The 11,122-nt window shown below is 62.0% G+C and overlaps 1 protein-coding gene across 6 annotated transcripts in view; it reads left to right on the top strand.

Annotated features, from left to right (window-relative positions):
* The first annotated feature begins 750 nt into the window (after positions 1-750).
* The window catches only part of LHX6 (LIM homeobox 6), a 31,790-nt gene continuing 21,418 nt past the window's right edge, over positions 751-11,122 (top strand). For 5 of the 6 annotated variants that reach the window (XR_010616083.1, XR_010616082.1, XM_065695228.1 and 2 more), the window contains exons 1-7: positions 751-845; positions 1,348-1,488; positions 1,604-1,786; positions 1,860-1,981; positions 7,206-7,426; positions 9,992-10,092; positions 10,174-10,269. Coding sequence is in view for 4 of the 6 variants with exons in the window: in XM_065695228.1 (XP_065551300.1) it covers positions 771-845; positions 1,348-1,488; positions 1,604-1,786; positions 1,860-1,981; positions 7,206-7,426; positions 9,992-10,092; positions 10,174-10,269 (939 nt within the window). In the remaining 2 variants the exon portion in view is untranslated. The remainder of the gene's footprint in view (positions 846-1,347; positions 1,489-1,603; positions 1,787-1,859; positions 1,982-7,205; positions 7,427-9,991; positions 10,093-10,173; positions 10,270-11,122) is intronic. The other variant, XM_065695227.1, reaches the window with a different exon arrangement.

Below are 11,122 nucleotides of genomic sequence, written 5' to 3'. Positions count from 1 at the left end.
TCAGCACCGCTCCCCTGCACTTGTCCGTGTCCCCTCTGCAGAGCCGAGGACGAGCTGGCGGGCCTGGGGCTGAGGTTCATGGGGGTTTCTCGGCCTTTCTTGCAACCTCAATGTTTAAACCTTAATGTCTTGTATTTATTCTAAAATGGCTTTCATCTGATTTCCCTCTCGGTTAACAATTTAGCTGTCAAAACCAATAACGGCGAGGATCCATCCCCGGCCGCCATCAGCTCACGTTACCGTCCTGCAATTACTCCGTTGTGGAACCGCTGCCGGGGCTTTGCCGGGGAATTATCAGGTTACTAATGCAGCCCGGGCAGAGGCGGGCGGCCAGACGCCGCGGTGGTGGGTGCGATCTGCGCTGCCGCGCCCGATCCCGCCCCGCGGGGGGCTCTGGGGCCGCGGCCGGTCCCGGCAGCGTGGGGCGGCGCTGCCCCGGGGCCGGCCCGGCCCGGGCGCCCCGTCGGGGCGGGCAGTGCCCTGCGGCGGGGGAAGGACCGGGCCGGGTCTCGTGTTCCTTCCCCCCCCCCCATCCCTCCCTCCGCGGGCGGTGCCGGTGCCGCCGCCGCAGGTAGCGGGGCCCGGCGGGGCGGGCGGCCCCCGGGGCGCGGCGGGGGGGCGCCGCTTCCTGCCCGGCCCGCGGCCGCCCCCGGCGGGGGAGCGGGGCCGGCGCGGCTCCCCGCCCTTCCTGCCGCGGCCCCGGGACGCGCCGCCCGCGGGCACGGAGCGCGGCGGCGGCGGCGGCGGGCGGAGCGGGGCGCGCCCGCCCCATGCACCGGAGCCATGAGGGCGGGCAGCCCCGGGGCCCGGGCCGCCGCGCCCCGGCCGGCGCCGAGGTGGGCAAGGTGAGCGCTGCCGGTGCTGCCGTCGGGGCCGGGAGCGGGGCCGGGCACCCGCGGGGAGGGCCGGTAAGCGGGGCCGGGGCTGCGGCCGGTCGCTGCTCTCCAGCGCCCGCGGGGAGGATTTTCCATCCCGGCGTTTTCTGGGGCGTTTTGCGCTCGGCGCAGGGAGAGGGGGAAGAATTTCGATTTTTAATTACTACCATTAAAAAAATCAAATTTGCAATTCTTTGGGTGGCCTGATGGATTCCCTGATTGACAGCCGGAATTGACACTCTGGGTACCTCTTATCTCGGGCATTTACGGCAATTTCTAATTGCAGGTAGTTTGTGGGGTTTTTTCAGCGCTTTGGCTCGCATGGGAACCGAGCGATTACTTCAAGAGGCCCGGGTTAAGTGCAGGCAGGGGGAGAATTCAATCCACATTCAAATTGCTTCATTAAAGAGACGCAGCTTTTGTTGCAAAGGATTTAAATGGCCACTAGAAAGTTCTTATTTATTGTTTTGAGGCGGTTTATATAGGGTGCCCCGCGCTCGCCCGGCGCATGGAGCCGCAGCCTCCTTCTCCCGCTCTCTCCCGCAAGGTGATGCCGCCGGAGCCGCTGCCCAAGGGGAGCTCCCGCTGCCTCGACCCGCACGCTCGAGCCATGGTAAGCAGGGCCGGGGGCTGCGGGGGCCGGCGGGGACCCGCCGGGCCCCGGCTGCGGGGATGCTCCGGGGGACACCGGGTCCCGGCTGACGGCCCCGCGGCCGCTCTTCCCGCAGTCGCAACCCGACGGGGAGCCGCTGCCCGGCGCCCTGGAGAAGGAGGACGCCCGCTCGGCGCCCAGCACGCCCTCCACGCCGTCCGTCTGCTCGCCGCCGTCCTCCTCCTCCTCCACGCCGTCGGCCGGCAAGAACGTCTGCTCTAGCTGCGGGCTGGAGATCCTCGACCGGTACCTGCTCAAGGTGAGCGGCGGCGGGGGGCGGCGGGGGGCAGCGGGTGGTGGCCCCCGGGTCTCAGCCCCGTTCTCTGCCGCAGGTGAACAACCTCATCTGGCACGTCCGCTGCCTGGAGTGCTCCGTGTGCCGCACCTCGCTGCGGCAGCAGCACAGCTGCTACATCAAGAACAAGGAGATCTTCTGCAAGATGGACTACTTCAGGTAGGGCACACGGGCTTGGGGGGGGGGGGGAGTTGGGGGGGGGCAGCTCCGCGCTCCGAGGGGGGGCTCCGTGTCCTCGCCGGCCCCGGGTTGCGGGGAGAAGGCTCGGAGAAGCCGCCGGGCTCCCCGGAGCAGCCCGGTGGAGAGGCGTCCCCTCGGGGCACGGGGAGGAGCGGTTTTTGGGGTGCAGCTGCAGCCCTTCCCGGAGGGGTTCCTGACCCGGTTCACTGCCGGGGGCCGTGACCCGCACCCGGGCTGTGCGGGCCGCCCCGAGCAGCGCCGGGGACCGTGCCCTCGCCCCGGGAAGGGCCGGTTGAACGGCATCGCCTCGGTTTCTGCCGGGAGGGTGAACGTGTTCCTATCGGTCTGTGGTGCTGAGCGGCTTTTGGGAAGCTCTGCCTGCCCGGCGCTATCGCAAATACCGGGGTGTCCGTGGCAGGAGGGCGTTAAAGAACCGAAACGAATGCCCGCGACCGGGCGGCTGCCGTGGGGTTCGGTGCGCACCCGCCTCTCCCGGGGAGCGAATCCTGCCGGGGGAGGGGGGGGATGTTTCTGGCTGCGTTTCTCTTCGTTATAGACCTAAACCCACGAATTTCCCCCCCCCAAAAAGAGTGGCCGGACGGGATGGAGGATGCCGAGCTCCTCACTTGGGTTTAACTCAACACCGGAGCCCCTCGCTCCGGCTTTCCCCGTCCCACCAGGATGAGGGAATGCCGTTTGCCCCGGGAGGAAGGGGAATCACGGCAGGAAATGAGAATGACCCCTGAGGGGGGCTCGCAGCATCCCCCTGCCGCGGCCGAGCGGGTCGGGGCAGCCTCTGCGGACAGCGGGGCCGTGGGCAGGGAAATGCCTGCGAGGTTTCGCCCGTGGTTTGCATCGGGCTCCGGGTACCGGTTACCCGTGGCTCAGCCCCGGTCCCAGCCGGTCTCGATGCCGCCGCGGGGTGCGCGGTGCCTGGGCTGCCGGAGCCGGGTGCGGGGCTACCGGGAGCCGAGCGGTCCCGGGGATGCGTGGAGGTGGTATTGGTGTTATTGGTGTCATTGGTGTCATTGGTATTATTATAATTATCGGTATTTTTAAGCTTTTCTTCGAGGGCGATTTCACCGAAATCTCCTTCACGCTCAGCAGAGAGGTTTAAGGAAGTCGGCGGTGCCGTTGTGCTGCTTCGGGGCACTTTCAGCGTTGTCATTGATTAATAACGGTTCCGATCTCGTTAATTTTGGTTTGTTTGGGTTTTTTCGTTGGGGTTTTTTTAAATTATTTTTTAATTTTAATTTTTCACTTTTGAAGAGTGAACCTTTCCGAAGGGGTTTGGGGGTTTTTTTAACGCAGCGGCTGGATTTACAAATTACCTTCGAGCAAACACGGCGAACCACATCTATTAAACACAACCCCGTTTAGCGAGCGGACCTCTCCGTCCCTCCCGGGCTCTGCTCTCCGGGGAGCGGGGATGCGAACGAAAACTAAAACGAAAATCGCTGAAAACACCGCAGGACCCCCCCCGTTCCTGGGGGGCTTGTTTGGGAGGGGGTGGGGGCTCCCAGACCGCGCCTCGCACTCGCCTTTAGCACAAAAAGGAGCGGATTTCGGGGCCTGGATTTTCTATTTTCGGTGAACGCCGAGGGCAGCGCTCGGGGCCGCTCCGTCCGTCCCCCCCCCCCAAGTCTCCGGTCCGAGACCCTCGGCTGAGCTCGGGCCGCCCCGATGCGGGGGTCGCTCCCGCTGCCCCCGAGGGCGGCCCCGGTGCGGAGCCGGGAGCCAGGGTGGGTCAGGGCAGGCACCCCCCGGCTGCCCCTTGGCAAAGCGGGCTCGGGAGCCGCTCACCCGGCTCCGTCCTGTGCGGCTCCTGGGAGCACCCGGCCCGATCCCGGCCAGCCGGGACCCGGAACCTGGCTCTCGAGCTGGTTCCTCCCGTGTTTATTATCTGCTGGTGATGAAGCGCGTGTTTGCTGCTTTATTTTACATAAAGCAAGGCAGAAACCCCATCGTAACACGCGCGGGGCTCTGGAGCCAAGGCAAACGGGAAGGGGCTGGTGGGATGCGCTCTGCACCGAGCGCACAGCGGCTTTCATCGCTCTAACTCTAACCCGAGAGTTTGGGGCTGGGGGTCTGTCAGGCGCTGGGCTGCCCGTGGCCGCTGCCCGACAGTGAACGTGTTCAGGCCTGGTCTGTCTGAGCTTTCCTTCCCTGTCCATGTTGGGGGCTGTGTAAGTGCCGCCGCGGCTCCGCGGCCTCCTGCGTGTTTTAAGCAAGCGCTGCTGTTTCCTGTGTCTTGTCAAATAATTCTATCTGGCATCCAGAGCTCGAGGAGAACCAGATTCAAACTGGAGCTCATTGAGCAGAACACTGCGTTCCCAGGCAAAGCGAGGGCTGCTCGCGGCCAAGCTCCCAGGCTCGGGTCGCAGGGAGGCCTGGTACGATCCCGGTGTGATTCCCGCAGCACCCTGCTGTGACCCCTGTGGCTCCTGCTTCCATGGGCAGCCCTTGGGCATGGGAGTGTGGAGTCACGGGCTCTGGAATGTGTCCCTGGGGGACAGGGCAGCAAAGGAGCTGTGCTGCGTGTGGGCTCGGGTGGCTTCCGTCAACCCTTGCTGTCATGTCCCACTGGGCTGATTCTGCTTGAGCATCGCTGTGGCTCAGTTTGGAGATAGACTGAGACAACCCGCTGCTGTGGATCTGGGTCATGTCTGGAAGCCACAGCTTGACCATGCAGGCTGTGTCGGGGGCTTTCTACAGAGCGGGCCCAAGAGGGAAGAAGGATGCTCGGTGCTGTGGGTGGCCCTGGGTGTCCTTTGCCCTGTCCCTGCAGGCAGGGATGGCCAGCCGGGCTCAGGGGGCCGCGGCACACAGGTACCAGCAATGTGTGAGAGCCAGGGCGCAGCCGGCTGTCCTCCGGCCTCTGCTCTTCCTGCGCCCCAGATGTTGCAGCCGCCCCTGGGGGAGGCGGGATGAGTCTCTGGGATGAGTCTTTCCTGGTAGTGCTGTTGGCAGTTTCCATCTCCTGCTGGTGACCGCCATGGAGAGCCGGCAGCATCGGCTCACCCGACCACAGGCTGTGCATGCGGGGTGTGAAGCGGTGGCTCCAGTGGTTGTGGATGCGCTGGCCTGTGCTGCAGCGCTGGGCTCAGAGAAAGCCTCTGGCTCTGCATCTCCTACAGCCCTGTCCGCATCCCCATCCCTGCCAGAAGGGTGGCAGGAGCCATGCGGAGCCCCTGGTGCTTCATTGTCCTGAACAGATGAAGCTCTCTGGGCTCTCACGGCCCCGTGAGCTCAGTGAACTGAAGGCTGGTTTATCTTTGAGCTGTTGTTTGCAGTGGTTTCGAGCTCGCAGGCATCTCATTCCCTGTCCCTGTGCCGCTGGCAGTGTCGGTCCCTGCAGTGACGGTCTCCATTGGGTGACAGTGGGTGCTGATGCTGGCTCCGGCTCAGCCTGGTCGCTGTCAAACCCAGTGCCTGCGGTGGGTGCTGGTGCAGGTGTTGGTGCAGCGTCGGCGGTTGCCGGTGCCGCAGCCAGTGCAGCCCCGGTGCCTGTGTCTGGCTGCGGAGCCTCAGCCTCCCGCTGGGCACTGCCAGTGCCGTGGCTCTGTTGGGGATGGTGGTGTCAGCCCCAGCCACCAGCAGCTTGGGGATCACAGGGGGACACTGAGCTGTGGGTCTGGGGTCACTTGGGTGTCTCCCCTTGTCCCAGGCAGTGTGTGATGGGGATGGGGACGGGTGACCTACCCCGCATGGGGCCCTGTGCCTCGGTTTCCCCTCATCCCCAGTGATATGCCCATCCCCGCGCTGTGTCCCCCCTCCCCGCAGCAGGCTGGGGTCTGAGCGGGGAGCAGCGATTACCACGTGCTATTAGCCGGGTAAGCCTGCCCCACGGTTGATGCCGTTCAGCGAGTCCGGCTGTTTACATAGCACATTGTTCAAAGTAATTCAATTTACAGGAACGATCTTCACTTCTAAATAAAAAATTAATACAGTTCTTTTGTTTGTGCGTTTATATAAACGAGCTGGCACAAAGTCAGCTTGCAGCGTTCCCATCTGAAGTAAATTAGTGAAGTCTCTTAGCTAAGTCTCTGTATAATTTCAGCACGAGAAATGTCCTCTCTGAAGCAGCCCTCTTATTTTCTTGTTAACATGTTTTCCCCCTGGTCAGCTATGGTCAGGCTGAAACATTCAAACCTTTCTTTTCCTCCCAAATAGTTTTGCAATTACTAATTCCAGCGCAGGACTTTCTGCATCTCGCTGAGCCCAGGGCGGGCGGCAGCTCTGCGGCGTGGGGCCGGGCATGGGCAGCGTGTGTCGGGCTGACCTGGGCCCCTCCGTCGCCCATCTGCAGTGATTGGAACGAAGGGTTTGCCATGTGGGGGTCTCCTGGGGCGTTTGTCTTGGTGGTTTGTGCTGGTGCTGAGGATGCTGGAGCTGCGCGGGCAGAGCTCCCGGTGAGCGGTGGCAGCAGTGACTGCGCTGGAGGTGTGCGGGGAAGGCAGGGGTTGTGGTCAGGGCTATATCAGAGCGGTGTCGAAGATGCTCGCTTCTCCCCTGCTGCTCTCGCTGCTGCTCATCACAGTGATTCCTTTAAGCAGCGGTAACGCTCAAATGCAGAAGCCAAACCAAAGCCGTGCCTGACCCTGCCTGTGCTGCAGGCAGCACATTCTGGCTGGGCTGGGGCACAGGGCCATGGGGGCCTCATTGTCCCCAGGAATTACCTGGCAGAAATGGTGGGGTTTGACTGCACAATGCAGGGATCCTGGCCTCTTGCTGCCTCTTCCCAGTGTGAGTCGCTTAAGCGCCATCATCATCCTCTCGCCGTGAGGAGACCTCTTGGTAGGAGGAAGAAGCAGATGCCTGGGCCCGTACGTGTGAGGAGCACACACATGTTTTGATTTATGGCAATGGGAGAGCCCCGGCTCTGACACAGTTTCCATTGAGTCTTACACTGGCTGTTATCAAAATAAAAAGCCCACGGGCTTGGAAGCTGATTCATGGCGGTTGGTGCGTCACCTCAGCCCCTCCGCTGGGGCTGCGGGGAGTCACGTACCGCTGCCTGCACCGCTGCCTGCACCGCTGCCTGCACCGCGGGGCAATGGCACCGGTGGGGTGGTTTGGCTGCAGCGCTTTCCCTGCATGGGTGTCGTGAATGGGGCGAGCGATGGGCCCTCACCCTGCCTTGCCATCACCTCTGCCTGCTCTCACGCTGCCTGCTCTCACCCATCCTCTTCTCCTCCCGCAGCCGGTTTGGTACCAAGTGCGCCCGCTGCGGCAGGCAGATCTACGCCAGCGACTGGGTGCGGCGAGCGCGGGGCAACGCCTACCACCTCGCCTGCTTCGCCTGCTTCTCCTGCAAGCGCCAGCTCTCCACCGGCGAGGAGTTCGGCTTGGTGGAGGAGAAGGTGCTGTGCCGGATCCACTACGACACCATGATCGAGAACCTCAAGCGAGCGGCAGAGAACGGTACGCAGCCCCGACGCCGCGGTTGTGGCCTCACCCCGGCGCCATCCCTGTCCCCCTGTGCTGATCCCCATCATGGGGTGCCAAGTTGGTCCTGTTGTCACCAGAACAGGGTGATGGGGAGCACTGGGGGGGATTGAGTGTGAGGCCCTGGGCTGGCAGGGTGCTCCTGGAGGCAGTCAGTGCGTTGGTAGCACTCATAGAGTAGTTAGGGTTGGAAAGGACTTTAAGATCATCTAGTTCCAACCCCAGTGGCTCGTGGCAGAGCCGTGTGCCACAGGCAATGCTGGGGACAAACCCTGCAGCCCAGCGTGCAGTGTGTGAGGAGGCCACTGGGGTTTGGAGGCTGTGAGTCATAAGTGTAGAAGGTGGGAAAGCTGGCGATGGGACAGAACCTTCCCATCATTTTCCACTGCCCTGCCCGCCCAGGGATGCTCTGCTCCCAGCCAGACCTTGCCGTGTGCTGCTGTCCCTGCTACCAGCCTCTGCTTTGCCTATCCAGCCAGTGACACTGAGCTCATGCAGTGCTGCAGCTCCTGCCTTGAGCCCCATCCTCCTGCATGGCAGCAGCCACAGGGGGATGCTCAGATCATTGGGGTTGCTTCACTGTGGTGCACAGGGAGGCCGGGCAGTGCTGGGGGCTGTCCTGCACTGAAAGTACCTGAGATGTGTTGGTATGGCAGTGACTGCAGCTCAGGGGAGCTGGATGCTGTAGGAGCTTGGCTGTGCTGGAGAAGGGGGGAGCCAGGCTGGGTGCTGCCCATGGGCTGGGGTTGAGGCCGGGTTTATCTCCCCTATGGGAGCAACGGCTGCTGCGGATGTGAGGCTGTTTGCACGTGGGTGCTGCACTGGGTGAGAGCGGGGTGCCAAGGATGCTGGGCAGCCTCAGAGTCAATGAGGGAAGTGCCTAGGGCCACCTTCTTACAGGCTGCTATGCCCAGGACTCTCCTGGGGCATCACCCTTGGTCAGGAACAGGACTCCAGCCCTCTGTGCCCCTTGCTAGTGCTTGGTGGGCATGGGGAGGCAAACACCATGTCCTGGCCCATGCAGCATGTGGAAGCCATTAATCAACCTGACATGAAAATAATGTGTTTCTGCTTACAGTGTTTGAGTAAGAGGATGAAAACAAAGTGCCCGTTTGGGCTGCGAGGGTCCCGGCTCAGGATGGGGCTCACAGCATGTTGGTCCATATGGTCGGCTGCTGTGGAGGCATGAGTGAGGCGGTGGGGAGCAGGGATGGAGGGGGAGAGGCTGCATGGCCTGGAGGAGCAGGCTGGTGCAAGGTCACAGGGGCTGGTGCTGGGGGGTCCTGCAGGGCTCTTAACCCAGCCAGGAGCTGGGACAGTGGGGTTGGTGCTGCTCATAAGGACCTGCTGGTGTGGGCTGGGTCCCAACAGTGTCAGACAGTGCTGGGGCATGTGGTGAGCGTCCCGTGTCCAAGTGTCCCCTGGTTTTGAGAAGTGAATGGGAGTGCTTTGGAGGGCTGCAGTTGCTGCGGAGTTGGAGGGCCATGCTCCCCCCTCTAGTAATTACCCAGCAATTTCTTCTGCACATGAGGTTTTACATACAAGAAAAATAAACAGATGTTGCTGAAGTCAGAGTCCCATTCATCATCCGAAAAGAACAAGTCAAACTATATGAGAAAGTCCTTCAACTCAAGCCAAGACAATCACAGCCTGGTCCAGCTTGCAGAGCGAGCACCGGGTTGTGCAGGCGCATCCTGGGAGCGGGGTGAGCGCCAGTCCTGCTCAGGCATCCTCCCTCATCCACCCCTCATCGGTGCTGCACTGCGCTGCCGATGCCCGGGCAGGGCACCACGGGGGCTGCATGGGGACCCCGGCGAGGATCCCTGCAGGCTCCATAGCTCTGTGGTATGGCTGGGCTCATCCTAATGCCATGTTTAGCAACTGCATGGACATTGTTTCCCTGGTGTGTCCCCGCTGGTGTGGTTGCTGTTCAGAGCTTGGGCATGCCAAGGCCATGGGGACGGTGCTGCTCCTGTTCTGGGACCCAGGAGGAGGAGGTCAGGGTGCTGTGAGGATTTGGGGCTGGGGGAAGGAGTGAAATTGTCTGAGCAAATGAAGCGACTGATGGGGGGCAGCGTATGCAGGGGAAGATGGGGTCACAGGGAGCAGTGTGGGGCAGGAATGAAGGATGTCGGTGAGCCCAGCAGGGGCAGAGTCCATTCCAAGCCAAGTGGTGTGCCCAGGTCAGGGCCAGCAGGACATCAGTGCTTTCCTTCACACACCACCTTGACACCCGTCTTCCTGCTGCTGTTCCCCCATCCCTCATTCCCCGCTGCTTCATTTTTCTTAGTTCAACAGTGAACTCTTCAGGGCTGCTGGTGTCTCCTTCCTGGTGCATGGAGGGGCTCAGCAACCCTGGCAGCTCACAAGTGGTGGTTCCAGCTCTGCTCTTCCTGCTCCTGCTCACAAGGGATGCTGTGGGTGCCCTGTGCTGCGATGCCAGGCGTGTTGTCCCCTGGTCAAGCGGCCATTGCACACAGGAGCAGGAGGGGAGCAGGGGAGCTCCTGACCTGCAGCACACGGGGGGCTTCTCTCTCGTAGGCAATGGGATCACGCTGGAGGGGGCTGTGCCCTCGGAGCAGGACAGCCAGCCGAAGCCAGCCAAGAGGGCTCGCACCTCCTTCACCGCCGAGCAGCTGCAGGTAGTGGGGCTGGGCCGGGGGGGCTGAAGGGGCTGCGGCTCCCTGGCCTCATCCTGACGCCCTTTACCCTCCGCTCCGCAGGTCATGCAGGCACAGTTCGCTCAGGACAACAACCCCGATGCACAGACGCTGCAGAAGCTGGCAGACATGACGGGCCTCAGTCGGAGAGTCATTCAGGTGAGGGGCAGGCACCAGTGGTTGCGCAGCCGCGAGCAGGGCAAGGAAAGGGGCAGAGGTGTTGCACCAAAAGGCTGGTATTTAACAGGACTCAAATCCCTGGAGCCCCTCACTGCTGCACATCAACCCTGGGACTTGCAGCATCCAGCAGCTTCGTGCTGCCTCACCGGTGTGTTGGCTTCACTGCCTCCTGTAGCAATACCAACATCATCCTTCCCCTGTCTCACCTGTGGGTTTTCTATTTGGTTTTCCCTCTAACGATGCAATGGGTAAACCCAACCATACACCCCCGGCCAGTCCCAGTAAATTGCCTGGTGGGAAAGCTGCTGTTAGCACGTGGTCCTGGAGCCCTGTGCTCTGCCCTGGCAGTGCGGGTGCTTCCCCATCTTCAGCAGCCATCCCAGCATGAGCAGGCAAAGCTGGCTCACTTTGGGAAGCACTGGGATCTACTTAAAGGAAAGAAGGGACATGGTGGCAGGGAAGTCCCAGCGCTTGTGCTGCTTGGAAGGGAAAGCTGTGCCATAGGGACCGAGCGAATTCCCCCTCTGCCTCCGTATGCAGTCCCTCTTTGCCCCTTGGTGACACTCATACTCCTCACTTTAACATTCCGCTGACACGCTTTCTGCATGCAATAAACCACGAGCGATTAAAGGAAATCTGGAGCTTTCCTCCAGGATTCTTTTGCCAGCGACACGTTTCAGGTTCGTGTGTGAAAACCCGGCTGGGGGCTCGGTGATGGAGGTTCTCCATCAGGCTGCAGATGAAGCCGGCTGCACGCTGGGCTGTTTCTGATGTGGGTACTTTCTAAAGGCACTTTCAACAGGAAACAATTTGTCAAATGCTTACGACTGTT

The sequence above is a fragment of the Lathamus discolor genome, chromosome 15, assembly GCF_037157495.1.
Source record: "Lathamus discolor isolate bLatDis1 chromosome 15, bLatDis1.hap1, whole genome shotgun sequence".
In the NCBI taxonomy this organism is placed as follows: Eukaryota; Metazoa; Chordata; class Aves; order Psittaciformes; family Psittacidae; genus Lathamus; species Lathamus discolor.
Note: the sequence above shows the minus strand (reverse complement) of the source record. Positions and strands in the feature narration are given on the sequence as shown.